Source organism: Bubalus kerabau, chromosome 20, assembly GCF_029407905.1.
Source record: "Bubalus kerabau isolate K-KA32 ecotype Philippines breed swamp buffalo chromosome 20, PCC_UOA_SB_1v2, whole genome shotgun sequence".
NCBI classification, from domain to species: Eukaryota; Metazoa; Chordata; class Mammalia; order Artiodactyla; family Bovidae; genus Bubalus; species Bubalus kerabau.
In genome coordinates, this window is record NC_073643.1 from 34,641,794 (window position 1) to 34,657,545 (window position 15,752).

The 15,752-nt window shown below is 38.3% G+C and overlaps 1 protein-coding gene across 6 annotated transcripts in view; it reads right to left on the reverse strand.

The window, feature by feature from the left end:
* The window catches only part of TAFA1 (TAFA chemokine like family member 1), a 534,519-nt gene that overhangs the window by 152,482 nt on the left and 366,285 nt on the right, over window positions 1–15,752 (reverse strand). Inside the window, exons 5-7 of one of the 6 annotated variants that reach the window (XM_055558385.1) lie at window positions 10,168–10,239; window positions 2,875–3,501; window positions 139–2,408 (exon numbers count right to left, since the gene is read on the reverse strand). The exons of 4 other annotated variants lie outside the window; for them this stretch is intronic. In XM_055558385.1, the coding sequence (XP_055414360.1) occupies window positions 3,463–3,501; window positions 10,168–10,239 (111 nt within the window). In that variant the 3' untranslated portion in view covers window positions 139–2,408; window positions 2,875–3,462. Of the gene's footprint in view, window positions 1–138; window positions 2,409–2,866; window positions 3,502–10,167; window positions 10,240–15,752 lie in introns of those variants that run through there. One more of the 6 variants, XM_055558386.1, reaches the window with a different exon arrangement.

Below are 15,752 nucleotides of genomic sequence, written 5' to 3' on the forward strand. Positions count from 1 at the left end.
TTGAGCCCCATTCTTCTGAGATCCACATAAGTGCCAGTGTTCAGTGTAACAGTTTCTCTATGAGCTCATTGTGCAATCAAGCAGTCATACATGCTAGAGACTATTTAACCACTGAATGTCTTTATTGCTGTGGATTTATGCCCTTTTTGGCTGGTGGATTTCATTCAGTGGATGAAATAACAGTCATTGATAAACTGGCGAAGCTCTGCTGATGCTGGCACTCTAGAAATATAGCCAATTAAATTCACTGGCTAGAAATGAACCCTATCATAACTACTGGTGGTGACAGAGACTGCTGTTTGTCTCGGTACAGGAAATAAACATAGTCAACTTTTGCTTTCTAAAAGTGCATCAGAGGGAGTATCTGCCCTCATGGGTGCAGAAGATGCAGTGATAGAGACTTGGGCTGTTATGTGGAATGGGTAAGGCAGGAGATGGATGGAAAACCCTCACGTTACGGGAATTGACTGAGCAATTGAACTGAACTGACTGAATTATTTACATGTAGAATCTTAAAAAAAACCAACAACGAACAAATGGATATAACAAAACAGAAATTAATCCACAGATATTGAAAACAAACTAGTTGTTATCAGTGGGCAGAACAAAATAGGGATATGGGATTAAGGGATACAAATGACTCTGTATAAAATAGATAAATTACAAGGATATATTGTACAGCATAGGGACATAAAGCCATTATTTTTAATAACTTTAAATGGAATATAATCTATAAAAGTATTCAGTCACTGTGCTATACATCTGAAACTAATATAATAATGTAAATCAATTATACTTCAATAAAAAAAAGAAATACAGTTATAGCAGACAAAAGTTTTTGTGTTCTCAGTTCCACTTTCTTTGGGAGACTAGTCCTCCTACTTTCTGTATGATTTTGTCTGTGATCTATCAAATTACATGATAGCTGAATGAAAATGAGGCCAACGCATACTGGAAATAAAACTAGAGGTGGAGAAAGAAAAGCAGCTGAATATCATCTGAGGCCCTGGAATCTGCCATACCCAACATGTAAATTTCTTCTATGTTTGTGTCCACTCTTGGACTTCACAGCTAGATGAGCCAATACACTTTCTTTCTGAGTTAATTTGAGTCATTTTTTCTATCATTAGTAACCAAAAGAATCCAATCAATATATACAGTGGTATTAAGAGTGTTACTATATTTAAAATTATTACTAGTTTTTTTTCCCCCCCAAAGTTTGAAATACATTTTGGACCTTTTTTCCTTAGAAACAGAAATTAAATAATAATTGTCTGGATATCTTCTAACCTCATTGTGCCTCACACTTAAGAATGATCTTACTCATGTTAGTATATACTAAGTCCAGTTTCTGTATACAAGCATCAGTATTGTTTAAAGGTATATAAAGTCCAACTTAAAGCACAGAACCTTCTGAATTTCAGATTCTCCACAATGTTCTTGGGACTCTTGACTTAGAATTTGCCCCTGAGACTGTGCCTCTGAGAAGCCATTCAACTCAGTGGAACTCTCCTCAACTTTCTGAATTTGTTGGGAGACAGAAAAAGGGAACACCCTTCAGGTGGAGAAATGGAAGGATGCTGGAATGTGGCCTCCACTGACAACTTGAGGGAGTCAAGCCCGCAAGAAGAGAAGATGCTGGAGTGACCACCAGAGCTATCCCAACCTGCTGAAAATAGACCCTTGGGATTTGGCCAAGAGCCTTCATGACCACTTCTGGCTCTGCTGTTCCTTAGGCTCTGACCTCATCTACTCATATCTGTTGCCAAACAGCCTTATGCTCTGGGGATCTCCTTGTTCTTTGGCATATGCTCAAACTCTTTATTTTTTCTGTTAAAAAAAGTTGCACACATATTACTGGATTCTTTCCTGGAGTAGTTGCAAAGGAAAACATTTCCTTCTCCTAGTTTCACTGTTTTCACAATGGGGCTTACAAATAAACTTTTAAGATGATGCTTCACCAGAACATAGCCTTGATCTTAAAATAAGTAATAAAGCCCTACCTTAAGGATATTTACACACATAAGGTGTGATCTCAGACATTAAGATTTACTTTTTAGGCTGCCTTTGGCCTGTTTTTGAGAGTTGAAAATTCATCTTGTAACATACTTTTAATTTTGTTTTATTTTTGGAATGAGAGTGTTACATATGGGTCAGTATGTTGGAGTCGCAAAACTGGTTTTTCTCCTCCATGGCTTCTTATAGCCTCTGTTTCTTAACTACCCTGTCTTCTTCTGTTCAGGGTGCTATAGCAGATTACCATCGACCAGTGGCTTCAACAGCAAACATTTATTTCTCACAGTTCTGGGGTCTTGGTTGTCTAAGATCAAGATGCTGATAGAACTGGTGCTTGCTGAGGGCCCTCTTCTTGGTTTGCAGATGGTGGCCTTTGCAGCGTATCTCACACGCTGATGTGCAGAGAGAGAGACTCATTTAGTATTTCCTCCTTTTAAAATCTATCACGAGGCCCCCTATCCTCATGACATGATCTATCCCTAATCAAAGGCTCTATCTCCAAATACCAAAACTGGTGGGTTAAGATTTCAATGTATGAATTGTATGGTGGGGGACACAAACATTTATTCCATAATACACTCCCTTTCAAGGCCCCCCGATTCCTGGCCTCGAGCATATCTCACCTAGATTATGATCATAGCCTCCTAACTGGTCTAACTGCTTCTATCCTTGTATTTTAGCCTCTTTAATCTACTTTCAACAAAGCAACCAGAGTAACTTTGTTTCAAAGAGAATTAGACCTCATTACTCTTCTGTTCAATACACTCCACAGCTCCCCCTCATTTGGAGTCAAACCCCAGGTCTTCATAATAATCCACAATTTAACCCACATAATGCAGATTCTTATTACCTACTAACCTCATCTCCACTCCTCTTTTCCGATCACGAGCTTGGTCACCATGCTGCATGAAACCATCAACGCTTTCTCTTTGCTTCTGGCCCGCTGCTCTTCCTGTTACTTCTGTTCTTCCTTGGACTCACCAAGCATTCTTCCATCTCAGGGCCTTTCCACTTGCCACTCCCTCAATCCCAGAATGTCTCCCTTCATGTATCCTCAGGGTCAGCACCCTTGTTCCCCAAGGGTCTTTCCTCAAGTCACTGTTGCATGGAGGGCATGTACGGCCACCTGATCTAAATTTCAAGCCCTACTATTTGACATTTCCTTCCCTGCTTCATATTATTTTTCACTAGCGGGTTCTGTTTCTTCTACTAGAAAGTTAAATTAAATTTTATGAAGTAGGAATTTTGGATTCACTATTGAATCCACAACAGCTGGAAGAGTACCTGATACATACTATGTGTCCAAAAAATGTGTAGAATGAATAAATAAATGGATGGATGATTAAAATGGAAGACAAGGACACATATTTGAGACATAAACTGAGGACGTGTATGGGAGAGTCTTCAGAGAATTTGTTGCTCCAAATTGAAGAGGGGCCAATGGCTTTATAGATGCAGGGAACAGGAAACAGGTATGAAATACTGCTAGGAGTTAAAAAAAGAGAAATTGAGATAAATATACTGACATAGAACCATCTTAGAGATACACTATTCAGTAAAAAAATAGTAGCAAATGCAATGAACAAATAAATACAACTTCTCTTCTATAAATAAATGGAAAAACAAAACTCTAGATTTCTGTGTGTCTATTTGTGTTTTTATATATGTACACATGCAGATATACGCTAGGAGAAAGGTCTGAAAGTCTATGCCAGTAGGCAAACATTTTTTTCTGTAAAGGGCCAGACTATATTCTAGACTCTGCAGGTCATCTAACAGTTTCTGTTGGATATTATTCATGCATTTGTTTGTAAACAACTCTTTCAAATTGCAAAAATAAAAAAAAACATTTTTAGCTCATGAATTATATAAAAGTAAAATCCTCCAGGCTTACTGGTTGTTGTCTCTTGATCTAGGTTTGGTTAGTTCTGGTGAAATCTGTGGCACTGGGAAGAGTGAAGGGAGATTTTAGACTTTTTTCCCTTATATGGTCTCTATTGTTTGAATTATTTTTTCTCAGGGAATGTATTCCTGAAATATATGGGTTAAAAAAGTGCTATTAAATAAATGAATGATCCAGCAATCCCACTGCTGGGCATACACACTGAGAAAACCAGAAGGGAAAGAGACACGAGTACCCCAATGTTCATCGCAGCACTGTTTATAATAGCCAGGACATGGAAGCAACCTAGATGTCCATCAGCAGATGAATGGATAAGAAAGCTGTGGTACATATACACAATGGAGTATTATTCAGCCATTAAAAAGAATACATTTGAATCAGTTCTAATGAGGTGGATGAAACTGGAGCCTATTATACAGAGTGAAGTAAGCCAGAAAGAAAAACACCAATACAGTATACTAACGCATATATATGGAATTTAGAAAGATGGTAACAATAACCCTGTGTACGAGACAGCAAAAGAGACACTGATGTATAGAACAGTCTTATGGACTCTGTGGGAGAGGGAGAGGGTGGGAAGATTTGGGAGAATGGCATTGAAACATGTAAAATATCATGTATGAAATGAGTTGCCAGTCCAGGTTTGATGCACGATACTGGATGCTTGGGGCTGGTGCACTGGGACGACCCAGAGGGATGGAATGGGGAGGGAGGAGGGAAGAGGGTTCAGGATGGGGAACACATGTATACCTGTGGTGGATTCATTTTGATATTTGGCAAATCTAATACAGTTATGTAAAGTTTAAAAATAAAATAAAATTTAAAAAAAAAAAAAAAAAAGAAGATCGGTATCAATGTTCCATTCTAATTCTTCCCCCCCTTTAAATGTAACATTACAAATTTTGATTCATATTTTTATTTTGGAAATAAAATATTTTATAAACAAAAAAAAAAAAAAAAAATAAATAAATAAATAAATGAATGGGGAAAAACCTGCTGCAAGGTAATTATTCAAGAAGTATTTGTTGAATAAATGAATGAATTTTGAATGAGTGAATAAATGTTCACATGAACAAATGAATGCACGGATTCACATGTTTTCAGTTCTTTTGCTATGTATTATGTGGAAGCAAGGAAGTGGTTTGTGAAATTCTACAGCTAACAGAAGACCACATAAGATTTGCAAGTCCAAGCTACTGACTTTGTATTTTTTGTCATTATCAGTTCTCCTAATATTAGTACTGGAAAACCTGTTTGAAAGTCAATTCTATGCAATAAAAACCCTTTTACCTAATGCATTGCATTAACCTTTAATTTGCATCAAGGTTTGGTACAATACACTGGAGGAAAGATTAAAATAATATTTAGTTACTTCAACATTTTGTTCCAGGCTTAAGTGGGCATTGGGCCATGAATATTTATTTGTATTAAACCCACTTGTCTAGGTGTGAGCTGCTTTGTAGACTTTATATATCAAACATAGTGTAGAATAAGTATTTTAAATCTTTTTGGATTTTTGCAAAAACCTTTTGTTCAATTGCCTCTTTGCAAAGAAAAACACATGCACATCTGTGTCCTTGTGTTAAGATGAGATTGTCTTTAGTTTTGCTTTAAAATGCTGCTTTTATAATACTAATGTAAATTTCCAATTGTCCTTGAGATTGGTGTCTAAATTGCTAACAACTTTTAAAAACATCCTTTTGCCATGCTTTAGTACCTATCCATGTGTTTCACAAAATAACATATTTATCATCATCAATAGAGATTTCATTAAAAACACACATTAGGCACCCATCTGTACTGTTCTGGTACTGTATCAAAGGATTTTGGGGAAAAAGAAATTCAACAATATAAGTCTGGGAAGTCTTTTAATAAATAAGTTCCTATCAAGATTTATTTTAACTCTTGAAAGATTTTAGCCTCTTAAATATCTATGAGTGAGTGAGTGAGTGAAGTCGCTCAGTCGTGTCTGCCTTTTTGCGACCCAGTGGACTGTAGCCCGCCAGGCTCCTCTGTCCATGGGATCCTCCAGGCAAGAATACTGGAGTGGGTTGCCATTTCCTTCTCCAGGGGATCTTCCCAACCCAGGGATCGAACCCAGGTCTCCTGCATTGCAGGCAGATGCTTTATCCTCTGAGCCATCAGGGAAGCCTAAATATCTATACTTTCCCCCTAACCTCAGATTATTGAGATATAATTGCCATGTTACATTGTGTTAAGTTTAAGGTGTACAATGTAATGATTTGATAATTAAATATCTAGATTTCCCCCTGTATTTGTAGAAAGTTTTCACTTTCTACTTGGTTGATTTCCTAATTTCATTTTCAAAAAAGTATTTGAGCGAAGTCCTTATTCCGCTGTTTTAGGCTGCAGTTAGTATTGTGACACGAGCGCTTCCATCAGCTTTAATTGAAGCTGTCAAATTTGCTGCATTAAATTCCCTTTAATGCTAAAGCACAATATTAACTGTCTATGAGCAAATATCCCACTACAATATGTGAACTACCCAATACTTTCTTATCATACTAAAAAGTGTGAATTAAATTATAATATAATGAGAAACTAGAAGTTCATAGTAATTCCAAATGTGGTGAATCTGCACCAGTGCATAAAAATTTTCAGTGACTGTGAAAAACAGAACGGCTTGAGCCTTGAAGCTTTCTCCCAACAACCAAAAAGGACCCCAAACAAGCAAGCATAGCTAAGCATTTCATCCTGGAAGCAGCTTACTGAATTAATAAGACAAGTCAATTAATGTAATGCTCTGTTGCTTCGGGATAAAACATGAAAATGGAAAAACGTGGAGCTGTTTACCATATTGAGATCAAGCCACCAGGAAGACTCTGAACAAAACAGCCTCTTTTCTCTGAGTCTTAAAGGAGAACTTGGCATGTTTTCTGCTGTGGACTTAAATGTGAATTTCTCCCGAAATTTATCCTCAAAGGACTAACCCCTCAGTGGGACTGCATTTGGAGATAGGGCCTTTATGGAGCAATGAAATTATATGAGGTCCTAAAGGTGGGGACCTGAACCCATAGGATTAGCATCCTTTTAATAAGAGACACCAAAAAGTGTTCTCCCTTCTCCATGTATGGACACAGTGAGAAGGGGGCCATCTACAAACCAGGAGGTGGGTTATCAACCAGGAACTGAAAAGGCAGCACCATGATCTGGGACTTCTAGCTTCCTGAACTGTGAGAAAATAAATCTGTTACTTAAGCCAGTCAGTCTGTGGTGTTTTATACTCTGGAGAAGATGCTGTGGTGGAGATCAGCTGAGGGTTGACCAAGTGGGTCTCCCCTCCTTCCTGGGCACATCCTGAGATGCATTTCCTAGCCTCTCTTGCAGTCAGGTAGGTTCTGCTGGAATCTCCAATAAACTGGAGTTCTGCTTCATGAAATGCGGGCTGTTGTATTTTCTACCATTTTTAGGACTGCCCTATGCTTGCTCTCTCTTCCCTGCCTGCTGGTGGAAAGCAGAGTTTCAAATAGATGTTTCTATTGTCTCAGAAATGGTAGAGCCTCTCAGAAATTTATAATGTTGAGTCCCTGGTTGCTTGATCTATGGATAAAATTCGAGGAGTTTATGGCTAAAATTCGAGGAGTTTATGGCTAGAAAAATATTACATCCCTATTTTCATGAAACTCTAACCTAAATTTAGTATCTCCTTCTATTATGAATGTAGGCAAATAACCACAATGATTTAAATACTCCCTATGACTGTCACCTGGATAAATCACAGATTTTTCATATCACTTATTTGTTGCAGATATTTCAAAAGTGTTTTACACTTACTACTGTTTTAAAGTTATTATAGTTGTTGAACCTGTTGCCAGATTTTGTTATTTAATTCTTTAGTAGTGAAGCATATATATTATGTCACATTTTAAAATATCTTGATTATTGAATTTTAATGTATTTTTCTTTAAATTCTACATATTTTATTTTATGTTTTTGAAAATTATTATCCTGAAAAAGGGTTGACAGACTTCACCAGACTTCCCAAAATGTCCGAGGCACAAAAAGGTTAAGAATCATGATGCCACATGGGAGGACTCTGTGACATATGGGGAAGATAAACGCTTGCTGGGTTAACCTACCAAGATGTTCAAGATGCTATATTTGTTAGTCTTTTCACATCAAAGAGTCTATACTCTCCAAGACAGGGATGGGCAAAGGTTTTCTGTAAAGGGTCAGATAGTAAATATGCTGGACTTTGCAGTCCACACAGTTAGTGTTGCAGTGATTCAACTCTGCCCTTGCAGTGAAAAGACAACCACAGGCTATATGTAAATGAAGGGGCATGACTGGGTTTCAATAAAACTTTATTTATAGATTGGAATTTCCCCTGGAGAAGGAAATGACAACCCACTCCAGTACTCCTGCCTGGAAAATCCCATGGATGGAGGAGCCTGGCAGGCTACAGTCCATGGGTTCGCAGAGTCGGACACAACTGAGCGACTTCACTTTCTTTCACTATAGATTGGAATTTGAATTTCTTTTAATTTGGTAGGTCACTAACATTATTCTTTAAGAATTTTTTTCAATCATTTAAATATGTAAAAAGCCATTCCTCCTCTAGGCCATACAAAAGCCCATAATGGATTGTAGTTGACTGATCCCTGAAATAAGACATAGGTCAGATGGTACTTTTGGGAAGGATAGGGGAGTGAAATTGTGTTAATTGCTGAGTTTGCTGGATGACTCAATTCCACAATGTAGACCAACGTTGGAGACATCCCAGAATGGCAAGCTGAAGGGATTCTGTATTGTCTGCTCTTTGTAAATCTAGGTTGCCATTTCCTACTACAGGGCATCTTCCTGACCCAGGGATCAAACCTGTATGTCTTGCGTCTCCTGCATTGGCAGGCAGATTCTTTAATGCTGAGCCAGCTGGGATGCCCAACTATCCTCCTAACACCACATAAATCCTTAGTGTTTAGTGATTCTCTACTTTGTACTCGAGAATGACATGGGGTGATTAAAAAAAAAAAAAATCGAGGCCGGAGCATCATACTGGATCCACTAAATCAGAATCTCAGGACTCTGACTGCACACTGATGCTCCTACAAAACTCCCTGATGACCCGTGTTCAGTGAGGGAGAGAATACATGGGCATTGACGATGAAGTCTGGTGTGTGCCCCACAGTGCAGGGCATAAACAAAAATCGAGATTTCTCTCTCCAGACTCTTGGTCTTCACTTTACTTCCTTCCTACTAGGTTGAAAATAGCACACATCATTTAAGTTAAAGAAATATAAAACCTCTCCTCTAACGCACATGGTGTCATCAGGCCTGTGCAGATTCCATATATGAATGACTAGGACGTAGCCTCTTGCCCAAAGTTTGAAAACTGGTGGTTTAAGGAACGGTTTTGTCCACTTGTCTCTTCATTTTGTCTGCCTTTCCCCTTGCTTGTTTTCCCTCTCAGCCTCTCTGCCTCCATCTCTCTTTCCTTCTTGGTTCCCTCTCCTTCTTGCCCTTCAAACACATATTTATTGAGAATCTAATATGTGTCTATTCAACACTTTTCTGGGTGCCCTGAGATTTGTTTGCTTTCCCATTGTCCTAAAAATGTTTAATTATTTTCCATATTTAAATATTCAGATATTCAGAAATCGGGAGATTTCACTGAACCAATAGAGGAGATGGAGCTGCTGGACATTTCCACATGGTGACAGTCAGGTACAGCTGAGTAACAGGGTCCCTTTCCACTGGGAGAGAAAGGTCTTTCTACCTGGCTATGTCTTCATCACTTTCAACCTTTAAATACACACCTACATCTCTTCATGTAGCTGAACGTTGTCAACCTGTAGATATCTGGGCTGTGACCTACTACCTGAGCCAATTACATAATTTATAACCTGCACATTCCTTCTCATATCCGCAACTAAGTGGCAAATACCCACATGAAAGCAAGATTTCTGTCATCATCTGTATCAGAGGTTTACCAACCATAACTTGTACACCAAATCTAGCCTGTTGCTTGCTTTTGTAAATGATTTTGTAAATAAATTATATAGGGATATTTATGCATTGTCTATGCCTCCTTTCATGTTCTGATGGCAGAAATCAATAACTGCCTGCAAAGTCTAACGTAATTACTTTCTGGTTCATTATGGAAAAAATTTTGTTGACCCATGATCTAGGTATTTGATGTAAAAAATGTCTATATCTAGTTATCTGTTAAAACCTGGTTGATTCCATTTTTAGCTTTTCCTTCAGGTATTTCATGTTTGTTGCAGCACCTGCTTCTTCCTGTGCAGCCTGTTAAGCAACTCTGAGGTCACTGGTAGGAGACAATAGTTTGATCCTCTCATCTGTATGGGAGAAAATATTTGCAAATGAAGCAAATGATATGGGATTAAGCTCCAAAATATACACACAGCTTATGCAGCTCAATATTAAAACAAAAACAAAAACCCAATCAAAAAATGGGCAGAAGATCTAAATAGGCATTTCTTCAAAAAAGACAGATAGCTAAAGAGCACATGAAAAGATGCTCAACATCACTAATTATTAGAGAAATGCCAATCAAAACTACAATGAGGTGTCACTGCACATCAGTCAGAATGGCCATCATCCAAAAACCTACAAACAATAAATGCTGGAAAGGGTGTGGAGAAAAGGGAACCCTCTTACACTGTTCGTCAGAACGTAATCTGGTACAGCCACTGTGGAGAACAGTATGGAAGTTCCTTTAAGAAAACTAAAACTAGAGCTACGATATGATCCATCTATTCTACTCTTGGGCACATATCCTGAGAAAACTGTAATTTGAAAAGATACATGCACCCCAATGTTCACTGAGGCACTATTTACAATAGCCTGGACATGGAAGCAAGCTAAAAGTTCATCAACAGAGGAATAAAGAAATATCTATTCCTTTATATACATACATACACACACACGCACATATACATATACACACACAATGGAATATGACTCAGCCATAAAAAAAGAATGAAATAGTGGCATTTGCAGCAAGATGGATGGATCTAGACATTGTCATACTAACTGCAGTCAGACAGAAAAAGTCAAATATCATGCATCACTTATATGTGAAATCTAAAAAAAAGGTACAACTGAATATATCTACAAAACAGAAATAAGAGTTACAGATGTAAAAAACTTATGGTTAGCAGGGCATAAGGTGAGGGGAGGGATAAATTGGAAGATTGGGATTGACATACACAAACTGCTATATGTAAAATAGATAACTAATAAGGATATACTGTATAGCACAGGGAACTCTACTCAGTACTCTGCAGTGACCTATATGGGAAAGGAATCTAAAAAAGAGTGGATACATATATACGTGTAACTAGCTGATTCACTTTGCTATGTGCCTGAAACTAACACAACGCTGTAAATCAACCGTGCTTTAATAAAAATTAAACAAACAAAAATGTCAGCACTGCCTGATATCTTGATTTTGGCCTTATGAGGCTTTAAGCAGAGAGCTCAGTCATGTTGTACCTGTACTTCTAACCCATGGAAGTTGACATAATAAATGTATGCTGCTTTGAGCAAAAAAGACCAAACAACTCAAAAAGAGATAGCTTCAATCATAGGCAATGAATGTGGAGAGATGTTACTAGCATCTGTTGTTATTTTTTTCCTGAAATACCTTTGCCCTCCTACTAATTTGTCACAGCTATTTTTTTTTCCAGCCAATTTTTCTTTTAAAGAATCATTAAGAGAAACATTTGATTTCATTTTATTATGTAAACGTTACTTTGCCAAGAGAACAATATCATTGCTTGACTTAACAGCAAATTCCCACTTACGCCCAACCTCATCGAACCATACTGTGTAACATGAACTGTGATGGAGGAAAACAGGTAATGGTTGAAGAGCATCAGACCATTTCAAACACTAGGATTGCAGCTCATCTGCTTGAAACACGGTTAAGATATTATGCTTATTTTATGTCTCTGGTCAGCAGGAAAAAGATCCAGTTTATTGGGTTAGAGCAAAATGCTTGATATTGTTAAGATACCAATCACGGGGCTTAATCCTCTTCCAGGAAAGGCTAGTCTGACCTGAAACAATTTTTTTCTTTAAAGGGTCTTCTTTTATTTCCATCGTCTCCCTACTTCTGCTCAACTAAAAAGGGTTTGTGAAAATACAATTTGCTCTCTATAAAGTGCTTACTCTGCAACACATTCTCAATCTTCCTCCATCCTAGGGAATGGGCTTTTTGATGAACTTCATGGATGGTGGTTCTCATCAAGGGAAAATATAACAGGCTATAATCCACTGTGTTGGTTCACACCAACTCCCTCACTTTGATTAGTTTAAAGCAAATCACATCTATAATCAATTGTCATGGATGGGACTTATTTGAATCTTGACTCAAGACTTTACTGAAAAATTGTAAGACAATCAGAAGAGCACAAATATCGCTGACTTGTTCTTTGATATTAATGACATCATTGTTGATTAGTTCTGATAATCATATTGTGACTTAAAAATCCACTATTGTATTTAGGAAGAGAATGGCTTTTTTTTTTTTTTTTTTTTTTTTAAAGTAAAATGCCTTCTTTTCTCCTCTCTTTGGAACTAGAGCCAATGTTTAAAGCCAAATAACTATTTCATTAAAATCCAATCCCACGAGTGGCAATGGTTCAAAGAAGACTGTAGAAAGCATTCTCACAGTGATTTCAGTCCATGGTCAGCAGTCTGGGATATTACTTTTGAGAAAGTCTGGGTTGCATCGCCCAGCCCTTCTAACCTACTCTGGGGTGTATTTTATTTTGAAAAAGATTGCAAATAAAAATGAGGTATTTTGAGAATTTTAGACTCTCCTTGAAACTGTTAAAAAATCTCCTTTTGTGTACCAAAACGTGATTTGGGAATTACTTAGATCCTGATTTTAAGCCTTCAGCACTTGGTAGGGGCCAATTCATGAAACGAAAACCTGAAAAAATTCTTTGCTCTGTGTGTGTTTGACACCAGCAGCCTCTGGTGCTTCAACTCTGCCAACAGCTATTCAGATTCATATTTGAAACCACGGTCTATGCCTGGAGGGTCTCTTAACTGCTGTTTTAAATGCAAAATCAAGTAAGAATAAAAAATATCTTTGAGGAACAGAAAAACTTCCTAAATAGCTGGGAAGCCTTTTTTTTTTAAACCCTCTACCTCAAACCACCATTGAACTATAAAGTTACTGAGTTCCTTCTTGATGATGAGTTGAGAAACACATCATCATCGAACTGTAAGGGCTGTTGCAAATTCTGAGAAATACCACACATCCTAATAGTATTAATTTAGGAAAAACAAAAAAACAAACAAACAGAATCCTGCAATTTATTTAATGGATCACTGGGCGAGAGTATACTCTGCATGGCTGTTTTACAAATCACATGTAATGGGAAGGAGACGCAGGTGAAATCACCAACAAATACAGCTTCAGTAGTCCTTGAAGTAGTCTCTAAGTGATGGTGGGCGTGTGCAGAGTCACTTCAGTCATGTCCGATTCTTTGTCCCTCTATGAACTATAGCCCGCCATGCTCCTCTATCCACGGGGTTCTCCAGGCAAGAATACTGGAGTGGGTTGCCATACCCTCCTCCAGGGGATCTTCCCAACCCAGGGATCGAACCTGGGTGTCTTACATCTCCTGCCTTGGCAGGCGGGTTCTTTACCACTAGGGCCACCTGGGAAGCCCTAAGTAATGGTAAGTGGCGACTAACTGTCAGTTTGGAAATCGAGAAAGTCACGGTGCAAAATATTTATATGGTTCGATTATTTTTGCATTTGATTGTTTTTGGTTTGACTATTGTTACAACTGCAGCTCTCAACAAGGGCAGTATCTTGTTCTCAAGGATCATGTGGGCATTTGCGCAGTGATTTCTTGGCTGTTACAGTGGTTGTGGGCTGCTATTACTGTGCGGTGGGCAAGGAGGAGAAAGGCTGTACGCCCTGAAGTGCATGAGATACTCCTGCTCAAGGGAGAATTACTGTCCTATTGACTTAGTAATGTCACACTGAAGATTAATGTACGTAAGAAAATCCGTTTATGGTGTTTTGAGCCCAGAACTGAGCTCAGATACAAAAAATAATATCTTTGTATTTTTTTCCCCTTAAAAAATTGAGGCATAATTAGCATTTCATACAATTCACCACTTTAAAACTGTTTACATGTCAATGGTTTTTAGTTGTGCAACCATCACCAAAATCTAATTTCAGACAGTTTTCATCTGCCTCAAACAACCAATTAGCAGTCGCTTTCCCATTCCCCCTTCTATCCCCTGGAAATGAATCTACTTCTGTAAGCAGCTCCTTGGTCCCTTTTTCTGTTTGCTCATCCTTGTTTTGCTTAGACCTTAAACATAAAGATGAGTTCATTAGGCAACATTTAACTCTGCTCCTGATTTCTGCTTTTCTAAATAAATACAACCCCTTACCTGATTTGTTGATTCCCTTCCTGGATTAAAAGGAATAAGAATGAAGAATTAAGTAGTTAAAGAATGACTGACTCTCTACCCCTAAGTTCCCCTTAGTAAATCTGCAGGTAGACTCTGCGGGCACAGGTGGACCATGTGGACAAGAGAACATTCAATTACAGGTGGACCATGCGAGCAAGACAACATCCAAGTAAGACTGGGGTAAGTCAACAGGACTGCATGCAATGGAAAAATGATGAAGACTCTGACTTCCTGCTTAATAATTAACTGTTTCCCCTTTTTCCCTTTAAAAATCGTCACTAGGGTTGGGCAGCATCTTCAGAGTTGCTGGATTTTTCTGAACATAGCATGTTTCTTCTCTACTGAAGCTTGCTTCTCAATTTACTGTCTGTTGAGTGGTGAGCAGCCAAATATGTGTTCAGTTACACTTTCTGTGTCTATGTGCATGCTCTGTTGTGTCCGACTCTTTGTGACCACCAGAGCTCCTCTGTCCATGTAATTTTCCAGGCAAGAATACTGTCAGTGTATGGCAAAACCACTACAATATTGTAAAGTAATTAGCCTCCAATTAAAATAAATAAATTAAAAAAAAGAAAAGACCCTGATGCTGGGAAAGACTCAAGGTGGGAGAAGAAGGGGACAACAGAGGATGAGATGGCTGGATGGCATCACTGACTCCATGGACATGAGTTTGAGTAAACTCTGGGAGTTGGTGATGGACACAGAGGCCTGGCATGCTGCAATCCATGGGGTCGCAAAGAGTCAGACATGACTGACTGAACTGAACGATGTGGAATCTAGAAAAATGGCACAGACGAATATATTTGCAAAGCAGAAATAGAGACACAGACATACAGAACAAATATATGGACATCAAGGGATAAGGGGGGGATAAACTGGGAGATTGGGACTGACATATATACACTACTGTGTATAAGGTAGGTAAGGTAGGTAACTAATGAGAACCTGCTGCATAGCACAGGGGGAAGAAAGAAGGTATAATATGTAGGACATATATTAAGTTAACCTTAAAAATTCATTCTGGTCCCATCACTTCATGGGAAATACATGGGGAAACAGTGGAAACAGTGTCAGACTTTATTTTTCTGGGCTCCAAAATCACTGCAAATGGTGACTGCAGCCATGAAATTAAAAGACGCTTACTCCTTGGAAGGAAAGTTATGACCAACCTAGATAGCATATTCAAAAGCAGAGACATTACTTTGCCAACAAAGGTCCATCTAGTCAAGGCTGTGGTTTTTCCTGTGGTCATGTATGGATGTGAGAGTTGGACTGTGAAGAAGGCTGAGCGCTGAAGAATTGATGCTTTTGAACTGTGGTGTTGGAGAAGACTCTTGAGAGTCCCTTGGACTGCAAGGAGATCCAACCAGTCCATTCTGAAGGAGATCAGCCGTGGGATTTC